The sequence below is a fragment of the Canis lupus genome, chromosome 6 (genome assembly GCF_003254725.2).
Source record: "Canis lupus dingo isolate Sandy chromosome 6, ASM325472v2, whole genome shotgun sequence".
NCBI classification, from domain to species: domain Eukaryota; kingdom Metazoa; phylum Chordata; class Mammalia; order Carnivora; family Canidae; genus Canis; species Canis lupus.
Genome location: NC_064248.1, coordinates 22,107,802 through 22,133,512, shown reverse-complemented (window position 1 = coordinate 22,133,512; position 25,711 = coordinate 22,107,802). Strand labels below are relative to the sequence as shown.

Below are 25,711 nucleotides of genomic sequence, written 5' to 3'. Positions count from 1 at the left end.
TGAGGGACTGCAGAGTCACAGGAGTGGACAGGAGGGCCTTTGAGTAATCACTGTAATCCCTCTCAACTAGAGCGGACTGAGAAATTGCCCATGGGCTCCATTAAAAATGTGGTCAGTGAACCTATCGAAGGACATGAAGACTACCACATGATGGTAAGTAGCCCGGCGTGGTTTAGCCTCTCACTGCACTCCTGCTTCTGCTCAGCTAGCAGGGAATGGAGTTCTGAGCTTTCTTAACTGAAGAAGTGAGCTCAATATTCAGAAGATGCAGTTTTAAGACCCTCACGTTTTCTTCATCTACTTTGAACTCAATCTGTGACCTATTCCTAAGTTTATTTTGCAACACCCACCGCTCCCCTCCCATCAGTTTAAAGGGGATATGTTTTATATCTTTACCTTCCTCTTCTATGTAATATTTTTGTCTTTAGATCAGGAAAATAAACACAAAGAGGAGGATTGGCTTGTGGGTTTTCATTTTAACTTTTGTCCTGTGTATAAAACAAAATCTCCCACTAGCCTTGGCATTTGTGAGGACACCGGGTGGTCTCCTTCCGTGGAAGTGGTACTCTTCTCAGGCAGCAGCCATCACGTGGCTGAGGACACCACGGGGAGGACGGGGTCCATGGTCATCATTTGTATGGAGGTGTACTCTAAAGAGAGCAGGCTATTCTTTCCAAGACAGAACGTTTGGAGGCACTCCCCAGGTTCGTACAGAACAAAGCCAAGAATTCAGTGAGGCAGTGCATGGAGCAGCTTAGGCAAACTCCTGTATTTTCCCAGCACTGTTAGGAGGGGACACTTTAGGAGTCCAGTTTAGTTATTTGAACCCCAAAGTCACTATGATCACTATGACAGGGACCCGACCTGAGCCAGTAGTAAGCTGGGGGGAGACAGATATTTGAGCGGCAGCCAACAGCGCTGTAGCCGTGTCGGCCCCGTTCCAGGGACAAGGAGCAGCAAGTGGCTTGACCTGTGCATCGGTATTGGAAAAATCCCCTGCAGAGGGAGGTGTTGGAAGATCCCAGGGAAAGGGGGCTGGAGTTCTGGAGGTTCTCTTCTGGGAGGATGGCAGGTCTCCTGGCTCGAGGGAAAAGTCAGACAGGTCCCCTCCCTTGCCCTGTTGGTGTGTGTCCACTCAGAGGCCCTAAAGCCAGGCCCTGGCTGGGGTTGCAGGCCCCAGGCTGCAGCAGGGCTCCTGGATGTCCTGGGAGTGGCAACGTCCAGGGGGCTGCTTGCAGGCCCTCTGGCAGCCCTTCACCCCTCGTCCTTAAAGGGTGGCAGACGGATTCATTCTGCCTACTTGGTGATTTTTCCTGTTGACAAAGTCGGCTTCTAGATGTTTTTAGCTGAGCCCCTTCACTCCCTTTTGGGTCTTTCCTATTACCTGTTTTGCCCTGTGGCATTCGCAGCCCCACTTTTCAGGCAGCCGGGGGAGTGGGGTTCCCAAAAAGTTGAGCGGACCATTTCAGACGTCCTTTAAGAAAGCAGTTTGGATGGCTAACACTTTAATACTCAGTTCAGAAGCTTATCTATCAGGTCATTTCTGGTGGAGTGGTCGTGATCGTCCCTTGTCTTTCCTCAATGCCATGAAGTGGCACCTCAACCTCTTTCTGAATGAAAGTCCTTTGCTCAATTTGCAGATGCCATTTAAGTAGCTAGATTAATGGTATCCTAGCTCACATTAGAGAGGGATGGCTGTGCTTTTCATTCTTAGAGAAACATTTAAAAATGCAGAAGAGAACAGAGTTGAACAAACCCATATATCCATCACTAAGAAATGACTTGTAAATATTTTGTGAATTGCTTTTAAACGTTTTTTTTTTAAAATAAAAGAAAATCTACCAACAGTGATTACGTCCCCATTGTCTTCCCCTCCCCCATTACCATGAGCATGATTTCTCACGTGGATCCTTCCCAGCTCTCTGCTTTTGTGTTCGTATAAGCCCATGAATGAGATACAGTACTGTTTTGTGTTTTTTCAGTTTTCGTAAATGGTATCATGGTATGTATCGTTCTGCAACTTGCTGGTTTTGGTTCAACATTGTGATCTGTCTGTATTAACTGTAGATTCAGTTCATGCCTTTGAAAAATAATCCCGCATTCATTCGAATAGGCCACGTCACTTTTAATTTTGCATTCCCTGACTGATGGATATGTAGGTTGTTTCCAGGTGGTTACCAGTCCTGACAGTGCTTCTGTGAGCACTCCGATCTGTTTCTTTGTGCATGTGTGACAGTGTTTCTAGGGCAGTGGTTCTCAAACTGGTCTCTGGATCAGGAAGGACGACATCACTGGGGAATCTTGTTAGCAATGCAGATTCTCAGGCCCAAGACCTTCCCAAATCAGAAACTCTAGGGGGTGGAGTCCAATCGGTCTGTTCTAATAAGCCTTCCAGATGGTTCTGATGCACACTCATGTTTGGGAGCCACTGCTTTAGGGTCGGCTATGCTTAACCCTCCACCACCTTTTTTGGGGGGAGCGTGGGGGGGACCAGGAGAATGCTCTCCATGTGCAGTTTCTCCCTTCCCTTAGTTAACTCACTTCTCAGCCCTCATGTTTGTCGTGCTGCTTGCTCAGTCTCCCGACCTCTGAAGTACCGCTTGGTTTTCCTTTTTCCCTTCCAGGCGTTTCAGTTGGGCCCCACGGAAGCCTCTTACTACTGGGTGTACTGGGTCCCAACTCAATATGTGGATGCAATCAAAGACACTGTGCTGGGGAAGTGGCAGTATTTTTGAAAGCACTTTCACCTCTGGCCCAGGAGACTGACCCAAAGTGAAGGACATTGCTGGGAGAGGCCTGCAGCATCCCTGGATTTCAGAGTTCTGGGACTTTGTTCAAAACAAAAAAAAAAACAAACAAAAAACCTATATCCACTCTAAGGCGATGTGGGGACTGAAGCCAGAGGTGATGTACTTTCACCATTAGCTTAATTTTAACTTAAAATCGCCGGTTCCCTTTTCTGGCAGTCAGCTTCATACCATTTTTAAAGTCAACACGGTTGAAATCAATAAATCTGAGTTCCGAACATATTGTGTGGAATACTCTTAAGTGTGTTTGAGAGTAGATCTACCAATTTTGTTTAGAAAGGAATGATCAAAAGCTTGCTGGTTTCCTTTTAATTTTTTTTAAAACAATTTCAACTGAAATATTTTCATAAATCTTTGGTTGCAAACATTTGGACTGCGTTGTGATGAGTTGGGTTTTTGTTTTTATCCTTTTCGTATAAAATTGTATGCAAAATGAGGGTGGGTTAGTAAGCCATATTTTTCTGTCCATTGATTCAGATTTAATTCTTTTCCCTTTTTTATGTTCTCACTTCCTAGATTTGAGTTTTTGTTTCAAAAACCCAAAGATGTCAGTTCCTGTTTTTGTACCTCATCAAAGCTTCCTCTCCTGGCCTTTCTCCCACCATGCTGCTGCTTGAGAATGCGCGGTGGGAGAGGAAGAGCTGTTTGGTCTAGGACAGGGAGCTGTCGCGCTTGCTGTGCTGTTTGTCGAGCAGCGGAGTATCTCACAGTGACTCCTGTCTAAACGTCTTGCCCCTTGGGCCCTGGTGTCTGCTCGTATCCTGGTTGTCCAATGCCCTCACTGTTTGGCTTCAAGGCCCAACCTGGCATGGGTGTGCCTGGGCTACGCTGCCTAAAAGCCACAGTTCCCGGGCTGACAGACGCCTCTTCTAGGAGGAGCTGGATGGAAGACCGTATCTACAGCCATAGAGCCACAGGCCCAGATCTTCTTTCTTTCAAAGTTCTGAGAAATTCTTAAGCAGTCCAATGATTATTTCAATTGTGCTTCTCCATTTGGTCCTTCTGCTCATGCATTATGTTCAAGTGTCCTTCATCCCAGGTTCAGAGATGCTGCCTTTCTCAATTAAAAGACATGTTGACCTAGTGGGTCGGCCGATGTATTTAAACATCGAAAATGGGATAAATTGCTTTCGTGATTAGCTCACCCTCTTCTGGTTTTAGCCCTTACGTTCTTGGTACACGTGAGCTTCTGTTGTTTCCTTATGGCTCGATCGACTCTGACACGAGGGCAAGTCTCTTGGTGATTGATACCCTTTGTGCTCTTCGCTGTTTCTCTGCTGGCTGTCTTTGCAATTCTCCTCTCCCTGGCTGCAGACTCTCATAGTAAGGTTTGGCGAAAGATTTTCCAAACTTCACATTCTGGATTCTAGGCTGTTCCCCCTCATTCTGTGAAATGTAATTAGCATGTGTTCGCCTAAGATGACTATTTGTGAGCCAGTTAACGATGATACTCTACGCCCTTCCCTTCCAAGCTGTAGTTCAGGAATCCAGCCCGTGTAGACAGACTTTGTGCTTTTCACGGTGTAGCCCATGCCCAGTTATACCTCTGGGCAGGGAAACCTACTCTTGCTTTTGTGGGGGGCACACGTACCATATGTGAAGTGTAGCATCCAAGAAACTGCCTGTTTGTCATCCCTTGAAGAAGGAGCAGTCACTGCAGCTTTTCTGTCCTCGTTGGCCTGCAGTTCCTGGAGAAAAGGGCTTCTTTGCTACTTGTCAGAGCCTCCCTCTGCAGGACAGGCCCACAGAGGAAATGATCACGTAGCAAGCAGAGGGTCCTCTTGGTTTGAATACTGCCCTTTTTGTTGGCCAGCGCCCCTGTCCTGGAGACGTATCCTGACAATGCCACACACACCCATTTTTGTTGTCGTGAAGCCAGTGTCTCCGTCCCCAGACTGGCCTCGCAGTGCTGCTCTCTCAGAGGCCCTTCCCGCCAGTCTCCTCGTTTGCCCTGTTTGGTGGGTGCCCGTGCTGTCTGCCCTCCCTCCCTCCCAGTGAGAGCGTGTGTCCCCTTGTCTCCCTGCTCCCCAAGGGCCAAACTGCTTCTCACTCAGGCTGCTGTCATTTCTAGACAGGACCAAAGCCTGTGTGAGCCTTTTTCTTTTACGTAAAATGGTGCTTTTTCCTTACTTCAAGATACTATATATAAATAATAATGTCAATGACATCTTTTCGTACAGAGCCGTTGGAGTATTGCTTTACAGAGCTCAGTAAATTTGCTAGAACGATCTTGAGCTCTGGCTCCTGACCCTGTCTGCGTCGAGACCTTGCTGGGAGCCCTCGGGAAAGCAGAGGTGGACAGCACCAGAAGCCACTGGGAGAAGTATTTGACTTAGATCCACGTCTGGGTCACAGCAGTATTCACGGTTTTGTCACTCGGTCCCGTGAGCGGTCTCTTCCTTAACCTTGTTTATGGTCCAGAATGTACTGCCTAAATCCGTGTTAGTAAATGGAAGTCTTCATCCCCATAGGAGGCATCACAGTGTTCGTTTTTCCTCAGGAGTGTTTCTCTGCACTTCCTTCCCTGTGGAGGGGGATGGGCTCCTTCCCCGGGGTCTTGCCCTCCCTTGCCGTTGCAGGAGACATGCAGGTGGGTGGCATCAGGAGGAGCCGGTTCGAGGAGGAGCTCCTGCATGCGGGGAGCAGGCTAGGGGCTTGCCATCTCTTCTGTGCAGGGTGCTTCTCTGAGCCTCCTGAGGGCTGCTGCCTCTTCCAGGGTCTGTGCTGGCACTCCTCCTGCAGGTTTTGGCTAACAGATGTCAGGCCTTCTTCCCTCTCTGAGGCCACTTGGCAGAGTCACTACCAGGTAACCCCGGCCAGGGCCCAGGCAGATTTGCGCAGCTCTGTCTCTGTCCGTCTGGGCCTCTGAAAAGCAGACTCGTGAGTTGCTGGACTCTCTGGGATGAAGTATTTTAATTGAAGCGGGGCCTTTGGCAAGTAGCGTTGGCTCTTTTTTGGCATGGTTGAACTGAGATAAGGGAGCCCTGGTGGACACAGCGGGGGCTGGTGAGGCCTTAGTAGCCTCCTTAGCTGCTGCTCTACCTTACGGAGGGCCGAAGAGACCGACTCTGCCACTTTGCCACGTCTCAGAAAAAGTTGCCATATTTCAGCCAGAAGGGACTTGCTTTCCTGTTCCTCTTCCTAACCATGTGCCTGGAGGCGCCATCCTGGACTCTTGCACTTGGCCTTCCCGTTCTTTGCTGGGGCAGCGAAGGGGAAGGGATAGACACCGTGTGCCAGGGCCGTGTAGGGCAGGCTTTCTTTCCACCCCGTCTTCTGGGGGAGACCTTTCTCTTGCTCCTTGCTGCTCTGTTCATGCCTGTAGTCTTGGAAAAGGGTGGTCCCTTTGTCTTAAGGCTCTGTGAGGAAGTCCTCTCCAGTCAGGATTGGCACCTGTTTCCTTCCTAATAGGGCCGGGTGGCCTCTCTGAAGTTACAGGTGGTCAGGAGCCCTCCAAAGTGCAGAACATCTGGCACATCTACCTGCCAGGCTGGGTGGTTCTACTGCTTTCTAAATTTCTAAAAAAACCTCTTTCCTTTTCTTTCTTAAAGAGTTCTGCAGAATTATTTGACAATATACGTAAGTACCATGTTTCCTTGTGGTGTGCGCACTGTTCTGGTTTCTGTTTTTAAATCAAATGCCTGTTTGGGAGGAGATGAACGTATTTAGTCTATTAGATCTGCGCTGCTGGATTTTTTTTTTTTTTTTTAAAGTGTAACCTTGACTAGCTGTCTTATTGTTTATCCTGTAAGATTAGTCTATCAATTAAAGTTTGATAATTAATTGCGTCTCCTTTTCCTTCCAATTTTTCATGCGCCTAATCCATACTGGGGATTGACCGATATTGGGGATGGGCCTGGGGCTGGTTGTTTTGTTTTGTTTTGTTTTGTTTCGTTTTGTTTTGTTGCCAGCTGTGGTCTACTCTATTACTGTCTATTTATTTGGCTTAAAGCATATTCAAATTTGTTCCTGTGAAATATAATCGATACACTGATTTTGTTTTTTGTTTTTGTTTTTACTGTGTTAGCCAAAACAACCAACTTGTCAGACACCTCGAGTTAGGGCAGCCTTCTTTCTTCCCATGTTCTAGTGTCAGAGGGAAACTGCCTTCCTGTCCTTACACCTTCTGACTATTGCTTCATGTGACTTTGCCTGGCCATTTGGCCTTCGAGGGCATGTTTAATAAAACACTGAGATGGAGCTACAGCTCTTGGGGCAAGCTGCAAAGACCCAGGGGTGAAGGTGGGGTAGGGGAGATCTATTTCAAAAAATAGGACAAAAACAGTCCTGGCCATGAAGAGTCATACAGTTTTTCACAACTGGTTCTGACCTGGTACCACCCACCCTTGGCATTTTTTTTTTTTCTCAGTATCTCAATTCTGAAATGATGCTATCAGATTCTTAAGGATCTGTTGTATAAGGGAGAGGGGTGGATGGGGACTGTGCCATGTGCTGCACATTGGCTGATGCCCACCTGGAGAATCTTAGTACAGAGGGTGCTTCTGGATTTTATCCCAGGTTTGAACGCTTAGTTATTTCAGGCACCTTCAGACTAATAGGATGATTGACTGTCCTCAGATGGAGAATGGGATAAACTCCAGCCTGAATATCTTACCGTACCTTCTGGGGAGATGTGTGGCATTCTCTCAGCAGTAGTAACTAACAGAACCCTTTCTGCAGTAGGGATCCCGCGAACAGTCATTACGGCAGGAGGCAATGACTGCTTCCTACTCTTGCTCAAGAGGTGCTCTGGTGAGCCCATCCATGCTGTGGGAAGTTGACATGCTTCCCACCCATGAGCTCTCTGCCAACACCACTTGGCTTCTTTGAACCAGGATTAACCCCTCTGGCCCTCCCTAGTTTAAGGCTCATTTTGATCTGAAGCCTTGTTAGCTTTGATCTAGAACCTTTGCTGCTGTTCACCCTATTTCATAACTCTGAATTCTCAAGTTTCTTGCTTCTGTTTTACCCCTCTCAGCCTTACCTAATTTTAATTCCTCACTGTTTCTCTTCTTTTGTTTTGGTTATTTTCAAATCTACAGAAAGTTGAAATACACTACAGTGACCACCTCATACTTTACACCAAGTCCACTAGTTGTTAAAATATTAACCACACACACTTGCTATCTTCCCCAGACACACATGCACTTTATTTTGCCAGAACGTTTGACAGACATGCAGACATCGTGACATTGAGCACTCCTCTCCTCAGAATGACACTGTCACACCTTAGGCATAACACCATTGTCTCACCCAAGAAAAATATCAGTTCAATAATAACCTGATACACAGACCAAAATATCTTCTAGAGCTAGTTTTCTCCAACTGGTTTTTAAAGATGGATTTATTTGAAAGAGAACGTGTGTGCACACACAAGCATGAGCAGAAGGGGCAGAGAGAGAGCATCTCAAGCAGACTCCCTGCTGAGTGTAGATCTCAGGACCCTGAGATCATGACCTGAGCCAAAATCAAGAGTTGTTTAACTGACCAAGCCACAAAGATGACCCTGTTTTTAAATCTTTACCCCAATCTTGTGTTTTTTTTCAATACCATTGGTAACTTTTGTTATTGCTAATCTTGTTTTTTCTCCCCCCCCCCCTTAAAGTTATTTTCCTCCTATATTTCTTTCATTTTAATTTTCACTGTGAACCTCCTGATCTCTTCCTTTCATGTCCTGAGTCTCTTTTTTAATGTCCTGGCTTTTTCATGATTGGTCAGAGCTATGGTTCTGAGGAGGCGCCTGGGAAATGGCACCTCACGGCCAGAATCCTCTCATCCACTGATCACTCTGCTCCCCTCCCACATCTAAGTCAAGGACTCACAGATTCCAGGGCTCCAGGACTCAGAACTCTTGATTTTCGGTGACAGTCTTGATTCACATGATGTAGGCAAAATGATTTGGCTCATGTAACCCGAAAATCCAGAGTCTCAGACTTCGCCCAATGCGGGCACTTAAGTCAGGTTGTCAGCTAACTCCGGACTCTGCTTTGCCAGGTGGAGCTCTTAATTGGCTTGTGGCCCTTGCCCTCCACAAACACACAAACATGGCAACCTTAGCATCTAAGGCATGTCCTAGTTGACGTCTATTCATCATGAGTCTGGGGCTTTCAAACACTCCAAACTGTAGAAAATGGAGCAGCTTTGGCAGGCCACCTAGCAGGGTTTGGGCTAGATGCCAAGCCAGTGCTACTTGGTAAGGGGCTTGCTCCAAACACTGCCTTCAAGCCTTGTGACTTCAGCTCCTGAAGGGGCTTACCATGTGCCAGGGGCTGGGTCAAATTATGCATGTGCATTCTATTGCCAGCCCTTTGCCACATCCTTGTCACCCCCACTTTATCCATTAGAGGACACGGGCACAGAGAAGCTAGTGGCTTAGGCAGGCTTGCGTGCCTGCCAGTGACTAAGGCTCCCACTGGAACCTGGTTTTGCTTCTAGTTAGTCTGTGCTCTGGATAGCACCCTGTTGTTGAGAACTGAGGAAAGAACTCGGCTACTTTTCTTTTGTATATTTCTTTCTGGGGGTTTAGCTGTATGTTTTAAGGGCACTAACTTGTGCCTGTAAGTTCTATTTTTAAACTTTGAACCCTGACATTCATCGGCTGCAATGTTAAAGATGAAAACAGTAATGCATGTACTTGCTCAAAGAACTTCTAGTGGTAGGTAATCCTCTCACTCAGTTCTCAGCTCTGGTCAGCCCTTGAAGGAGGTAAACTTCACTTTAGGCTTACACATCCCAGGTCAAGTCATTCTCACTTCAAGCCCGTAAGGCTGAGGGCTTAACTGTGGGGACATCGAAGCTGGAGGGGGCCAGCTTGCAGACACTCAGACTCCAGCCCGCGGCTCCAGTCCGGAGTTTTTCTTGAGCTCTTGCTGGTTATCTGTCATTTGCTTGGGATCCTACAAACACATCCAGCACAGTCCCCAACTGAAATTCTATCGGCCTTCCATCTGATCCGCCTCCATTCCCTGTTTCAGACAGTAACTCAGGCAGCACCCAAGCCATCTACTTGAGATCCTAGGCTCGCTGCCCTTTTCAGCTGACCAACTGCTGCCATTTTTACTCCCAGAGTATCTTTCGAGTCCATCCCTTACTATCCCAACCCCCAAATCTGCATTTTTCTCATGAGCTCTTCCAGTAACCACATACATCCCCTCAGGCCACCCTTGGCACACATACCTAGCAGTGTCTGAGGCCAAGTATATCTGACTGTGTCTCCCCTGCAGAAGATCCTGTCAGCACCTGCTGCCGACACGTTCCAGACCGAAGCCCTCCTTTGTGACCTGATCCCAGCCACAGCCGGAAGCCACGGGCAACCCCGCCCATGAGTTCATGCTGTAGCAATGTCCCAGACTGAGCAAACGGGCGTCCTAACCCCTCTCTTGGCGCACGCCACTCTCCTGCCTGCCTGGCTAGCTCCACAGAGCCTTGGGAACTCGGCTCAGGCCTCAGAAACATCAGCGCCTCTGCTACTGCTATTCCTTCCTGTTTTCATGTACTTTTTTTTTTCTTTAATATTTTTAAAACATTTTTCAATAGGCTCTGCACCCAGTGTGGGGCTTGAACTCATGACCCTGAGATCGAAAGTCACATGCTCTATGGACTGAGCCAGCCAGGTGCCCCATTCACATACTTTTAGGTATCAGTTTTATTTTTCATTTGTTGTACAATACAATACTTATAATTTTTTTAAAGATTTATTTTAGGGAAAGCAGTGGAGGGAGCAGAGGGAGAGAGAATGTCAAGCCTACTCCCCAGTGAGCAGAGCCCAACATGGGGCACGATCTCATGACCCCGAGATCATGACCTGAGCCAAAATCCAGAGTCACTTAACTGACTGAGCCACGTAGGTGCCCTGGTACTTATAATTTAAAAAATAATGATTAACAAAAATAAGCCAGTGTATTTCTACCATTTCATGGTAATCATTACGAACATTTTGGTATGTGTTTTATAGAGATGGAATCATGCTATTTATAATGTTTTTATTTTTAAAACACTGATCTTTCCATGTCATTGTATCAAATTGTTTCTATTTAGCCAATCTCATGTGGTTAGACATCAATCTGTACGCCATCAGTATATTCTTTGTTAGGTGTATCATGAAATTTTTTAGTTTAACAACTTTCAAACCACACAGTGGAAAGAATATGCACACACATGCCTGTCCCCTGGCTGCCAGTTAACATTGTGCAGTTTCGGGATCCCTGGGTGGCGCAGCGATTTGGCGCCTGCCTTTGGCCCAGGGCGCGATCCTGGAGACCCGGGATCGAATCCCACGTCGGGCTCCCGGTGCATGGAGCCTGCTTCTCCCTCTGCCTGTGTCTCTGCCTCATTCACCCTCTCTCTCTGTGACTATCACAAATAAAAATTTAAAAAAAATTTACAAAAAAAAAAAAAAATTGTGCAGTTTCACTTTTTTTTTTTTCCTGAACCATCTGAAAGTTAGCCAGAGACCTCTTGATGCTTTACTCAAGTGTTATTAATAAGTCTCTAACCCCTGAGAATAAGGTCTGGTACATAATGCTGATATTAGACCTGAAAAATCAAACGTATGTCACCTACATACAGTCGTTTTCAAATCATTCTTTTTCCCCAGTCCTTCCACATTCCATAAAATTTGCCATATCTCTGGTCCCTTTTAATTTAGAATAGTTACCCAGTCCTTTTTTCTCCATGATACCTTCTAGATTCATTTTCTCATGATCAGATTCAGGTCAAATGATTCCAGCCAAGCCCAGAGGTGACATCCCTCTTGGTTCTTCAGATAAGGAGCTGCGGTGCTTGTTGCACGACTGCCGATGCTGAGTAGGGTATATCACACAGACTGACGGTCTCACCTACAACACGGGGAGCTGAGAGTGTAGCTGTGTGCTCAGGCCCTGCTTGCTGAAGCATGCCCTGTGATCGGCGTGTAATGGTTTCACTGGCTGAATGAGTGCGCTTACTGTTTGGGGGTCACAGAAGAGTGGAAAGTGAAGGCAGACCTGGAGCCGGGACAGCAAGCAGGTCGTGACTGGCCTCACGACCCTGCCACCAAGGGAACAGCCTACAGCAGATGCACAGATCCTCAAAGGCATTTGTAGGCAGCCATTAAAACCAAGTGCAAACAAAATAAAAAATAAATAAAACCAAGTGCACACAGGGGCACCTGGGTGGGTCAGCCTGTTAAACATTATGTCTAACGTTGGCTCAGGTCATGTTTCCGGGGTCCTGGGATTGAGGCCTGAGTCGGGCTCCGTGCTCAGAGAGGAGTCTGCTTCTCCCTATGCCTACCCCCGACCCCACCATGCTCTCTCAAATCTCTAAAACACATGCACACAATCTCATTTATTGTTTTATTTTTTTTTAATTTTTTTTTAAATTTATTTATGATAGTCACAGAGAGAGAGAGAGAGAGAGAGAGAGAGAGAGAGAGGCAGAGACACAGGCAGAGGGAGAAGCAGGCTCCATGCACTGGGAGCCTGATGTGGTTTTCGATCCCGGGTCTCCAGGATTGCGCCCTGGGCCAAAGGCAGGCGCCAAACCGCTGCGCCACCCAGGGATCCCTCATTTATTGTTTTAATTCACACATCCTTTGGAATGCTACATTTGGCCAGTTCACTGCCTACCTGTGGTGGCACAGGAGTCTGTCAGAATTTTCCAGCAAGTTCTTAGAGTAGAAAGATCTTTGCTGTTGCTTAATACTCAGATCCTAAAATAGCATTACCAGCAAATTATCCATATGTACTCAGTAATTTTTTCCCCCTTATTCTAGCTCGAGACTTCCCAGAGTTACAAGGGATGTGCACGGTATTTCACTGCAGATGAATGGTTAAGACGATAGCAAAGCAGTCACTCAGTGCCAGCACTGCTGAACTTCACCTTAGGCACAAACAACCACAGATGTTTTCTGGCAAAATGTGCAGCTGCCAAAGGGTTGAAATAACTACAGCAGCTTATCCCAGATGTTAAACTGCTTCATCCCAATCAAAGGAGCCATCATAGGCTGTTTTGTTCCCTCTTGGTTTCCCAGCGCCCAGGAAGCATGGTTTGCTGATTAAATGCTGCTGTAATAGAGTAAGGATGCTCCCTATGCTCCAATTTGGCATTTTCCAAGAACTTCTAAAGTATTAAAATATATAATGTGCAGTGTAATAAATGCTTCCTGGAACTGAGAAAGGAGGTATGTCTGCCTAAGACGCCAAGAGTGACACTGAAGGCAACTGGGGCATTGGTGTCCCCAAGAAGGAACCCAGGCCCTTCTATCACCTCATCCTTCAGCCATGAGATTCTCTGCCAGCTTAGGGTCAGATAGCCCCTGCACGTCTGTTTCTTCATCCTATTTACCACAAGGTAAAAACTAGAAGTTTTGATACAAGTAGAGCAATACTTTGACAGGTCCCAAATGAAATCTCAAGAGCGAGGTAATTGCCTACTTCAACCCAGGGCCTCACACAGCGCTAAGGAATAAAAGGAGCAATGCTGCTGCTTACTGATACAGGACAGAGGGACCCATGTCAAACTGACCTTCGAGGAGCACAGAGAACTTTGTACCTTGGAAAGATATATAGGACAGGGATGCTGACATGATACACATATGCTGGTGTTAGCTGACACATCTGATAAACTTAACTGAAAACAAAATTTTTTTGAGGTATTAAGTCCTTTTATCCGCCAATACTCATCTGAAGGCCATGGGAGAGAAATTTCTTTCAGATACGCTGCTAGAAAAGACATTTTTTATATGCATGAATACCAATGACTAATCAGATAAGTCTTAAAAAATACTAAGCACAGTTAAGACTTGGGGGTGCCTGGGTGGCTCAGTTGGTTAAGCATCCGACTCTTGACCTTGGCTCAGATCTTGATCTCAGGGTTGTGAGTTCAAGCCCTGCATTGGGTTCCACACCCACCAAAAGCCTACTTAAAAAATAACCGAATTAAATATATTAAGTGAAGTCAATATAAACAAGCACTTTGTAGGCACTAAAAAACTGAAGACTGAGAAAAATATTGGTTTTATATATTTATTTTCAAAGGGAAAAACAGACAATTTAAATACAAGTCTAAACAGAATTACTCTGTCAAAGGCAGCAATAATGCCAAAACGCGTTCTCACTTCCAGACATTCGCCAGCATCTTCTGACTCTTCTCTCAGTGAAAAAAGGGGTCTGGCAAAGACAAAGTTCAGTGTTTCTTTTTGGTGCACTGACTTTTAAGGACTTTGAAAGTGCTCAATCCAGGGTAATGAAAGTTACAGACACTCAGAACAAGGTTTTATTTAAAAAGTTAACCACTTGATTATCCCAGAGCCTGAAAACAACAGCTAATGTTTATTAACAGGTTGCTTTACCATCAAGCACTGTGTTAAGTAATTTGCATTTGCTACTGAATTCTACGTTCAAGAAAGCCTCAGGTAGGTCCTCTTATTATCCCCTGCCTGATTAAGAGTCAGGCCATCTCAGCTTCGAGGACAGCAGGCTGAGCTGACTTTGGGTGTGTAACTAAGGGTGCTTAGTTACCTTGCTCAGTGTTTTATAGAAGACTGCTTTTAAGGGGAGAGCTGACAATCAAGGAAGTCCTGTCCGAGAATGAATTGTTCATGGCCCAGCTGAAGGATAAAGATAATCACTAAGGCCAGCCCCCATTGAGAGGCAGATAACCAGAAGGGGCCTGCATTTTATAGGCAGTGAAAATTTGTCAGACATTTCCAATTTTCCCATTTCTTCCCGAGTCTGTCTGTATTGAAGAACTACAGAGATTAATTAAGCAGGAGAACATGATTCCAGAAGTCATTTACCTGATCTCTTACTCATATACATCCTTCTTATCTGCAATATAATCTACAATTTCTTGTGGACACATTAACTTCTCCGCATCTGTGTCAGGAATTTCAAATCCTGAAAGTAAAACGTACAATGCATAAGTGTAGAAAAAACAAATCCTTTAAAATTAAATGCATCTCATGCTTCCTTACCACCTTCGTACATGAAAATTTCCCAGCAACCCTGAATCCCATTTAAGTCATGGCCCAGTTATATTCTAGACAGCATTTCTATCATATTGAGTATGCTGGGTCTTTAAAAACTGTAATTCACAGGATAGAAAATGCAGCCATTTAAAATGTAAAATTTAGTCGTTTTTAGTGTATTCACAAGTCGTACAACCATCACTATCTAATTCCATAACATTTTCGTGACTATGTTCCCATCCTACCCCTAACTGATACCATCCCTCTAGTGAGCATAACCTGTGAGGAATTTTAAGTTCAGCTCTGCAGGACAGCACAGAAGCCCCCTTGGCTTTCATTCAGGCAACTTACTCAAACACTGGGCCATGGACCCTTCAGAAGCCTCCTGTGCACAGTTGTCTGAGACATAAGCATAACCTGGGAGTGTACATGGGAGGCACTGCAGGAAACCAGACCTGTGTATTCGTATGTATGTGTATGTGTGTATGTGTGTGTGTGTGTGTGTGTGTGTGTCTCCCTCCCAGGCACACCCAGTTACTTCTCTGGGGGTGGACTTTTGGGGTGCTCAGGTGTACTCAGCTTCTCCACAGGGAAGGTTCTGCCTTCATCGTGGAGCCCCCACCTAAAGCATCCAAATCCCATCCTTCCCCAGACCTTGTCTGGTCACTCAGCCCTCAGCACCACACTGGGCAGCACTCAGCTGGCCCCACACAAAGTGCATTCTAATGGAGTGCAGTGTCCCTAGTACTGACTTCATCCAACAGTGGGCAGGTGGTGGCGGTGGTGTGGTGCTGTTTCTACTTATGTATTTGATTCAAATCCCAATTGTGGATCCCCAGCATTTCTTCCACTTAAGAATCATTTTGTGCAGACCCCAGACTTAGCCTATTACCAAATTCATCCTCCATGGCCATGATAATCTCCACTTGGTCCAAACTGTCTAAGCCCAGGTCTTTCATAAAGTGGGAATTTACCGAGAGCTGCAAGAAAGGAAGGCCAAACACAAAACTGAGTCAATGAAAGTAATTGCTTCTCAAGATAACAGAGAGGTATGATGTTACTTAATCATTACATAGAAGATTCTTCTTAATATAAAGAGGCCATATTTTAAATATGTGATATCCAGCATGTTATGTTTAACCTGTGCCAGCATATACTTGGTGTGTGCTTTGTGCTTTATATGTTAATTTATTCAAGCTTGTTCTGAAATGGTTAACAATATACACAAAGCTAATGATGGATTTCATTTTATGTATTTTATTAAGATCTTTGATCACGGCTCAGGAGAACTATCCTGGGGGCATAACATACAACGTGGTGACTATAACAACACTACAGTGCATACATGGAGGTTGCCAGGAGAGTAATCTTAAAAATCATCATAAGAAGAAATTTCTGTAATTGTGCCTGGTGACAGACGTTAACTAGACTCTTTGTAATCAATTCACAATTTGGGGCGGGGAGAGGAATCTTACACAGGCTCCACGTCTTGTACAGAGCCCGATGTGAGGCTCAATCTCACAACCTTGACATCATGACCTGAGCCAAAATCAAGAGTCAGATGCTTAACAGACTGGGCCACCCAAGCACACTGCCCCTTCCTTTTTTCAGTTCATAATATTATACAAATATGTTGTACACCTGAAATTAATAAAATGTCAATTAGACCTCAATAATAAAACCGCCACCATCCTACCTACACAGATTCAATTATTAAAGGAAATCTGTGCACTACTATGAGAAAAATGCCAGTGGTTAAGTTAAAAAAAAAAAAAAAAGCAGGGTATGAAACAACATTTACAGTATTTTGCCACTTGTGTTTTTAAAAAAGGGTAGAATGGGGCACCTGGGTGGCTCAGTTGGTTAAGCATCTGCCTTTGGCTTGGGTCATGATCCCGGGGTCCTGGGATCAAGGCCTGTGTAGGGCTCCTTGCTCAGCGGGGAGTCTGCTTCTTCTCCTCCCTCTGTCCCTACCCTACTTGTGCATGCATGGAGACTCTCTCTCAAATAAATCTTTAAATAAAAAAGGGTAGGAGATAAAGATCACATAGTACATAAAATACACATACATACATGTGTATACTTCTCTGAATATGTATTGAGTAGCTCTGGAAAGATACATGAGAAGCTGGTTCTGCTGGGTGCCTCCCAGAAAGGGAACTGGGTGGCTGGGAGTCAGGGAGACTTTTTCCTAAATATCCTTTTGGACCCTCTGAATTCTGTACCATTGATTAAATACTCATTTAAAGAAAAAACATTAAGCCACATCAGTTACCTTTTCTGGGTCAATCTTGTCATAGAGTTTCAAGACATAAAGAACCCGGTCCTTGATCCCCTCTAACGTCAGAGGGGGTGCATCGCTATACTGATGGCACAGCTGTGTACCTGGAACCTAGAACAAGGGCAGGAAGGGAGAATTGTTGAACCTCTGGGTCAGTGCACTAGCTCAGGTACCTTTCATAGCTTTTAGGGTTTCAGAGAGCCACCTCCTCTGATTCTAATCGTGGCCTTTAGGCCACTCAGAGTCACAACACTGGGTATTTCCAGAAGCCCTAGCATTCCAGCAGCATAAAAATGGGCCTCCTTTCCCCCTCAGAGCCAGGACTGGCCCTCCTGGCTCCCGTGTTCAGCCCTCAGGCTCTAGCCACTTGTCTGGCTCAGGGAGACTGGCTGCCACTAAAATCATGCAGGGTCTGCAGATAAGAATAAGTCTTGTGGCACCTTCTGCAACACCTTGCCACTCTAAGGCATCGTCACCTTTCATCAGCACACCTGAGTCAAAATAGCCCATCTAGACAGAGATGTCATGGTGGAGAGAGGCAGCTCACCTGAGGACCACACACCAGCAGGTCTAATATTGCCCCCTGACCTCAGCCAGGACAAATGAGCCAGCTACCAACCCCAAGAATAGGGAAACCGATAGTCATTATAGTCCAATCTGTTTCCCTTCAGGGTAGGCTTGCCTTATTGCCACCAGTAAAACCATGAGCCTTTCTAACTTTTGCCATGATGGGAGGAGTATCTCAAATGTCTCTGATACTAACCTACTTGATACTCAGCTAGGCATTAGGGTGCTGGCTGGATCCTTTCACCAAATATGAAAGGAACTCTTTTAAGATAGGTTTAATGCCATGGAAGGCACAGTGCAGAACCAGAGAAAACAATACAGCTGTCTGACAGTTCTGCTCACTGTGGAAGTCCCTAATCTGAACTGGTTTACCTTTTAAAGTTGACTTTAAGTTTGGGAGTTCTTAAGTTAATTTGGAGTTCTCACAGCATTTCCCCAGAGATAGTGGGTTTGCATGTTGGGGCTCAGGTCCCCGAGACTGACAAAGGTCTATGGAAATCATAATAAAAACTACTGCCATATTAGCCAAACCTGTATACACCTCTGTGTAAGAAATATATCAAGGTGCCTGGGAGGCTCAGTCGGTTAAGCATCTGCCTTCAGCTCAGGTCATGATCTCTGGGTCCTGGGATCTAGCTGAGTTCCCCCATCACTTCGGGCTTCTTACTCAGCAGGGAGTCTGCTTCTCCCACTCCTTCTCCCTCTGGCCCTCCCCACCGCTTGTTCTTTCAAATAAATAATATCTTTTTTTTTTAAAGATTTTATTTATTTATCTGAGAGAGAGAGAGAGAGAGAGCGCACAAGTAGGGGGGAAGGGCAGAGGAAGAGGGAAAAGCAGACTCTCTGCTGAGCATGGAGCCCAATGTGGGGCTCTATCATGACCTGAGCTGAAGGCAGACAGCAGATGCTTAACCAACTGAGCCACCCAGGTGCCCTGATAAGTAAAACCTTAAAAAAAAAAAAAAAAAAACAAAGAAATATTATCTTACAAAAAAAAAAAATCAGGTACTGAAATCAGATTTAATCAGCAAGCTATAAAGATTAGATGAAGAGCTTTATGGATATTCTTTTTTTTAAAATTATTATTTATTTATGATAGTCACAGAGAGAGAGAGAGGCAGAGGGAGAAGCAGGCTCCATGCACCGGGAGCCCGACGTGGGACTCGATCCCAGGTCTCCAGGATCACGTCCTGGGCCAAAGGCAGGCGCCAAACCACTGCACCACCCAGGGATCCCGATATTCATTTTTTTTTAATTTTTTTCTTTATGGATATTCTAAAGGTATTTCTAAGTGCTTTCAGGGTTTAAGAGCAGTGGTTCTTTTTGTCTCGTGTATATAGCATCCTTTCCTTTCCAATTGCAACATGGGTTAAGGAGACCTCTGCTACAGGGACCTCTCCAGGCCTACTTACCCACAATCACTAGAAATCTCCAAGCCACAAATAAAATGAAGCAGCAGAAGGGAAAGAGACAGAGGAAGGAGCAAGGAGTTAAGTGGTGATGACCGAAAAGGGAGGAAAAAAGAAAAAAGGGGGAAGAATCTGATGGAGGCCTTGTCTGTGTGCACATCAAGAAGATATGAGGGAGGGGGCAGCCCCAGTGGTACAGCGGTTTAGCACCACCTGCGGCCTGGGGTGTGATCCTGGAGACCTGGGATCGAGTCCCACATCGGGCTCCCTGCATGGAGCCTGCTTCTCCCTCTGCCTGTGTCTCTGCCTCTCTCTTCACTCTCTCTGAATGAATGAATAAATCTTAAAAAAAAAAAAAAAAAAAAAGATATGAGGGAGGATTACTAGTGAGGAGAAAGAGAGAAAACTCCAGCTGTGCTGCAGAGCCCACAAGGAAGGAGGCCGCTGGAAGGGCACACGGTTCACTACCCCAAGGGGCCCGCTAGGGGTCAGCATCAACCCCAGTAGCCCAAGCAAGTGCCCGCTCTTAGGCCAGGTGTGCACCGCGCAGTGAAATAAAAGGGTTTCCATCTGGAGAGCACAGGCCAGTTCCGAAGTGGGGGGCTCCAGTGGGCTCAGCACAGGGCAGGCAGGTGTAGTGGGTGACAGCTCACTGGAATAAGCCTGCCTACATCTGTACCCTGGCACTAGCTTTACTAGCTTTTTGGCCTGGGCCATGTTACTTAACCCTCCTTAGCTTAGTGTCTGTTTCCTTAGCTGTAAAATAAGAACAAGCAACATTACAAAGCTCACAGCATTTGTGAGGATTCACTGAGGGAATGTGGAAGCCTCAGAACACTGCCAGGCACACCTACTGAGGGCTGTCTAGGGGGATCAGGGCAGTGACCTGCCAGTCTGAGACTCTGGTAGTCATGTGGTCCCTACGTACTTCCTACTCCTTCCCTCTCAGGCCTCCACTTCTGGTCTCTTTATGGACTTATCATAAAATCAGACTATGGCGCTGCGCTAGGCACTTTACAACCAGCACTTCTTTTAGTTCTGACATAAGTCCTTTACAGACAGGAAAGAGACAGAGAAAGTTAGGTATGCTCCCCAGGCCTCCCCAGCTTGGCCTCTTGGGAGGGCCTTACTGCTTTCTTCCTGCTGGATCTCAGCTGTTTAAAAAAAAAAAGAAAGAAAAAAAGAGGGGCACAGAACAGGTAAGCACCTCAGTGGTGTCCCCAACAGTCAACAATGTTTGTGGTGTTTTTCCCCCAAGGTCTGCACTTAACAATTATATGTGACACAAGTCACTTCCCACAGCCATCAGAGAAGGCACTGTGTGCAGGAAAAGAGTGACTACCCCCTAGAGTAGTAGAAACCAGTAACCTGGTGTGTCCATCAAAAAAGCATCTGTCTCTACTCGGGTACATCTCTGAACTAAGGGAAACTGAAGAACCTCAGTTTAAAGTTCAGGAGACTGGGATCCCTGGGTGGCGCAGCGGTTTAGCGCCTGCCTTTGGCCCAGGGCGCGATCCTGGAGACCGGGGATCCCACGTCGGGCTCCCGGTGCATGGAGCCTGCTTCTCCCTCTGCCTGTGTCTCTGCCTCTCTCTCTCTCTCTCTCTCTATGTGACTATCATAAAAAATAAATAAATGAAAGAAGAAAGAAAGAAAAGAAAGAAAGACAGACAGTAAGTTAGTTCAGGAAACTGCTTTAAATGCAGCTCTACCAACTGCCCCCTGGACAGCTCCACCCTAGTAGCAGACATCTCAACACTAGTCTGGAAAGAAGTTCGTTACCGTCTCCAAAATGCCTTCCACCTCTTTGCCACCTGGCACTCTGGCCAGGGACCTGAGAGCCAACCTCCACTCTTCCCACTGTCTCACCATGATGTTTGCTGGGCCACCCAGCCTAGCTGACTGGGAGGAAAGATCTCACTTACTCAACAAACCTTGTTTCATGTTCACTCCCTGCAACCTAAACAGAACATCCACATTCCTCAGTGCCTATCCACAACATGCTCCATTCCACAGGTACTCCGAGGGTCAAATGAAAGAGTGCCGGCTGTCCTGGCCTCTGCATGTGCTGTCACACTCTGCCCTGAGTGCATGAGAAACTGCTGCCTTTGAGATCGCGCTCACTGGGGGCACTAGTTAGGTCCCTCCTCTGTGCTGTACACACACCTGTCTTCACGTGTGGTTATGTCTTTTCTTAATACACAGGACCATCTCAACAGCCTGTGAGCTTTCTCATGTGCCAAGACTGTGCTTCGGGTTGGAACTACAAAGATAAATAAAACGTGATCTCTGCCCTCAGAGAAGCTTATGGACTAATGGAGAAGATCAATCCAAACAGATTATTTAAGTTGTAATAAAAAATATGGCAAGAGGGGCACCTGGATGGCTTAGTTGGTTAAACATCTGCCTTCAGCTCAGGTCATGATCCTGGAGTCCTGGGATAGAGCCCAGTTGGGCTCCCTGCTCAGCAGGGAGTCTGCTTCTCCCTCGCCCTGCCACTCCCCTGCTTATGCTCACGCTCATACATAAGTAAATAAAATCTTAAACAATTAAATGTGGTAAGAGCCATGACAGACTTATTTGTAGGCTGCTTCAGGAACTAGAATTGTCATTCAGTCCTTGACAGGCAAGAAAGAGACACCAAACTTAGAGTTAGCCCTGAAAGGACATGGGCATTCAAGGAGGGAAGGACTGGCCAAGAAAAAAAAAAAAAAGTATGAAAGTGTAGTGGGTCTGTGTGGGAAGAAATGAGTTCATGTTGCTGGAGACTGAAGGTTAAGGTGGTATACAGACAGGCTCTGAGGCTGAGGCGCCCAGGGCCGTAGACCTGAAAAAGACAAAATAGCTAAGCTCTCCCTGAACAAGCATTTTGCCTTCATCTGGGTACCATGCCCCACAGAACTTTTTGGAAATCCTCTCTGTGCTCTGGCTTCAAGACAGTTCAGATTTGGGGGCCTGCCTGGTCCAAGTCAAGACTTCCAGGTTCTGCTTTAGGCCACTTCCCTTGTTTTTCTTACCTTCTATTTTATACTGTCTCCTATTTTTGTATCCAGGAGAACTGCTCTGGCTCCTTTTGGCTGGGGTAGGGTGTTTTTGTTTTTGTTTTGTTTTAGGATTTTATTTATTTATGAGACAGAGAAAGACAGAGACATAGGCAGAGGGAGAACCAGGCTCCCTACAGGGACCCTGATGCAAGACTTGATTCCAGGATCCCTGGATTCCCCAACCTGAGCCGAAGGCAGATGCTTAACCACTCAGCTACCCAGGTGCCTCTTGGTGGGGGGTTTAGAATGTAAATGAAGAACTAATCACCCTGGAGTCAGCACAGTGGATGGATCTGAGGAGAAAAAAAGTCTCATGGAACAGAACAGGTGGAATGTGCAATAGTCCAGATGAGATGAGCACAAGCTGGAGGTGAAGTTTGGGGTAACTGAGAAATAGGCAGGAACAGAAACCAAGAGAGTGAAGAGACCTTTGGAACTTAGCAACATTTAAGGATTAGACAGAAAGTGTCAACAGGGTAGGAGCAGAGGCGGAAGGAGAGAGAAAGGATGAACCAAAACAGAGTGTAGAACAGCCTAGGGAACACAGAAGGATGAGCTGGCAAGGTTACCAGGAGGCTGCAGTGTATCCAATGACGCTTCCTTTGTATTTAGCTCTTTACCTTCAACAGCTAGAATGAGGTCTGGCACATAATTGTCCCTCAATTTTTTTTTTTTTTTGAACGAGTATGTAAGTGGTTGTTCTCTCCAATCAGGATGTAAGGTGGTTAAATGGGAACACTTAGTCAATATAAATATATACATATAAATCAAATGGTTCTTCTGCTGTATATGAACCAAGCAGAGGTAGTGGGAACATCTCTCAGCACCATAATGGTCCAAGGACCAGCAGCAGCAGCAGAATCTTCTGGAAGCCCACTGGAAATGAAGCCTCTCGGACCCCTTCCCAGAATCTGTATTTTAACCCAATGATCTGTAACAATCCAGAATGAGAATCCTTGCTCCATGAATAAGGACAATCACTTTGCACTTTAGTCTACCATGGAAATCAATCTCAGAGACAAAAACACCTGGCAACTCCACATAATGTCCTTTTAACTCTTAACTTCAGGGTGACACTTTGTTAACCTTTTGATTCAGGCAACAGGGCCAATGCCTTAATTAATTAATCCATTACGTTGTCAGTAAATCTCAACCCTAACCACCCGCAAGAATCACTTCGTGACTTAAAAAAAAAACTGGCACCTAGACCCCAACTCTTAGAGATAATGATTGATTTGGCCTGGGCATCCTCATTTTTTTTTTTTTAATTCTAACATGCAGTTAATACAGTTATACTAAAAAAAAAAAAAAAAAATACGGTTATACCGAAACCCCTATCATACTAAGTCCGCAGGTTTGAGGGGTTTCTCAGTTTGGCCTGGAGAGCCTACTCTATATTAGGGCAGTGGTTCTTGCTCTCGGCAGAACCCGTTAGTCACCTGGGGGAACTTCAATGAAAACCCATGCCTAGGGCCTCATCGCAGAGAAGTCCATCACAATCGGCCGCTGGGGGACGGGGTGGGCAGGGAGCTGCCCTCCTCCTCCCCAGCGGCCCGGGGGTTTTGAATGCGCGACCAGGGTCGGAAATCACGGCCGGCCCTAAAGAGAATTTCTGCGTCGCAGAGAGTTCACCGGACAGAAGGGCTAGATACTACTTTTCTCCTATCTTTACTTCCAGGAGGCCCGTAAACAGGCAAAAGGCACAACAGGGAGAAAGCCTGGGCGACAACCGCTCTGGAGAAGACTGTAGGCCAGTGTGGCTCCCCCCAGAACCCGGTCACGGTACCTGCCATTGTCACCACGACTAACGGACACCAGTATGCGGGAGCTTGCCTAGCACCCCACCTAGGTGCCCTCAGAAACCTCTCCGCGCCCCCGTGAAGCAGACCATACCCCAACCTCGCCGCTCAGGCCGGGCAGCGAGGTGTCGCTGCCGGGAGACTTGCCCGAAGTTTCGGAAGGCGGCAGCGAGCGTTCGAAGCCGGGGGCGGTCGCCGGGAACGTCCGCGCGGCGGCTCGTACGCACTAGGTCACCCGGACTCCCAGCAGGGGTCAACCCAGCACCGCGGGGGCTGGCAGGGGCGGGGCGCCACGGGGACCCCGGGCACCCCGCCGCGGCTGGCCTGGCCCCTCCCCCGCACCGCCACCCCGATCCCTGACCCCTGCCGAGCCCCAGCAAAGTCACCGCGAGTCACCTGCGCGAGCACCGGGGCTGCCTGCCGAGCCCCAGGCCTCGTCCGGGCTCCCGCGGGGCACAGCGTGGTGCCGAGCGGCCGGGCCGCGGCCAGCGTGGGAACCCGGGGCAGCGGCGCCAAGGCCGCGGGCAGTCGGCGGACACAAGCCGAAAGGACACGAGCCGCCATGCCTGCGCCAACCCAGGATGCACTGCGCCCCGCGCTCCGGCCCAGGGTCCTCGCCGCCCCGCGCGCAGCGGACGCACGGAGCGGACGCACAGAGCGGCGCAGCCGGACGCCGCCGGCTATAGCGGCCCCTGGCGGCTCCTGGCGGCACTGCGCCCCGGGTTGTGCACAGGTGTCGAAAGGGTCCCGGCCGGCTCCGTGCCAAGGGCCTGCAACTCTTGGTCTCCGCTGGATTTCAAGATGAAATATGATTGATTAGATGATAGATGATAGATAGATAGATAGATAGATAGATAGATAGATAGATAGATAGATAGATAGATAGATAGATAGATAGATAGATAGATAGATAGATAGATAGATAGATGATACATGATAGATGATAGACATAGATTAGATGGATGGATGGATGGGATAGATAGGACAGATAGATATTGATAGATAGGGATCCCTGGGTGGCGCAGCGGTTTGGCGCCTGCCTTTGGCCCAGGGCGCGATCCTGGAGACCCGGGATCGAATCCCACATCGGGCTCCCGGTGCATGGAGCCTGCTTCTCCCTCTGCCTGTGTCTCTGCCTCTCTCTCTCTCTCTCTCTCTGTGACTATCATGAATAAATAAATAAAATCTTTAAAAAAAAAAAAAAAGATATTGATAGATAATAAGTAAAAAATTATTTAATAGGTCAAAACTCAATATAAAATAAGAATGTCAAAAATCAATTTAAATACGTTAAGGCAGGAAGCCTGGGTGGCTCAGTGGTTGAGCGTCTGCCTTTGGCTCAGGGTGTGATCCTGAGGCCTCAGGATCAAGTCTGGCATCCGGCTCCCTGCAGGGAGCCTGCTTCTCCCTCTGCCTGTATCTCTGCTTCTCTTTCTGTGTCTCTCATGAATAAATAAGTAAATAAAATCTTTAAATAAATAAATAAATACATAAATAAATAAATAAATAAAGCTAATAAATGTGGGAATTATAATAAAACAATATACATGTTTAAATTTTAACAATATGGGACGCCTGCGTGGCTCAGCGGTTGAGCGTCTGCTTTCGGCTCAGGGCGTGATCCCAGGTCAGAGGATCGAGTCTGGCACCAGGCTCCCTGTGAGGAGCTTGCTTCTCCCTCTATGTCTCTGCCCCTCTCTCTGTGTCTCTCATGAATAAATACATAAAATCTTTAAAAATAAAAAATAGGGCAGCCCCGGTGCCCCAGCGGTTTAGCGCCACCTTCAGCCTGGGGTGTGATCTTGGAGACCCTGGATAGAGCCCCATGTCAGGCTCCCTTCATGGAGCCTGCTT

At 46.7% G+C, this 25,711-nt stretch overlaps 2 protein-coding genes across 9 annotated transcripts in view; one reads left to right on the top strand and one right to left on the bottom strand.

The window, feature by feature from the left end:
• The window catches only part of UBFD1 (ubiquitin family domain containing 1), a 33,277-nt gene extending 9,225 nt beyond the window's left edge, over positions 1-24,052 (top strand). The window contains exons 6-7 of one of the 8 annotated variants that reach the window (XM_025416174.3): positions 71-153; positions 23,737-24,052. In XM_025416174.3, coding sequence (XP_025271959.1) covers positions 71-153; positions 23,737-23,808 — 155 coding nt within the window. In that variant the 3' untranslated portion in view covers positions 23,809-24,052. Of the gene's footprint in view, positions 1-70; positions 154-2,624; positions 3,175-3,323; positions 6,591-10,030; positions 16,560-21,219; positions 21,569-23,736 lie in introns of those variants that run through there. The other 7 variants (XM_025416178.3, XM_025416173.3, XM_025416177.3 and 4 more) reach the window with 7 other exon arrangements.
• On the bottom strand, positions 13,800-24,482 carry NDUFAB1 (NADH:ubiquinone oxidoreductase subunit AB1). The gene is made up of 5 exons (XM_025416182.3): positions 24,254-24,482; positions 17,033-17,149; positions 15,650-15,737; positions 14,587-14,686; positions 13,800-13,957 (listed from the first exon to the last, which is right to left on the bottom strand). Exons 1-4 carry the CDS (start codon positions 24,419-24,421, stop codon positions 14,595-14,597), a joined length of 465 nt encoding a protein of 154 aa, XP_025271967.3. The 5' UTR covers positions 24,422-24,482; the 3' UTR covers positions 13,800-13,957; positions 14,587-14,594.
• Between the last annotated feature and the right edge of the window lie 1,229 nt (positions 24,483-25,711).

Bases quoted from the DNA above. Each gene is read 5' to 3' on its own strand.
- NDUFAB1 (XM_025416182.3), bottom strand. From the start codon at position 24,421: ATGGCGGCTCGTGTCCTTTCGGCTTGTGTCCGCCGACTGCCCGCGGCC. The intron at 17,150-24,253 runs GTGACTCGCGGT...CCCTTGTTCTAG, and splicing joins CAGCCCCGGTGCTCGCGCAG to GTTCCAGGTACACAGCTGTG. The intron at 15,738-17,032 runs GTAACTGATGTG...CCTTTCTTGCAG, and splicing joins ACAAGATTGACCCAGAAAAG to CTCTCGGTAAATTCCCACTT.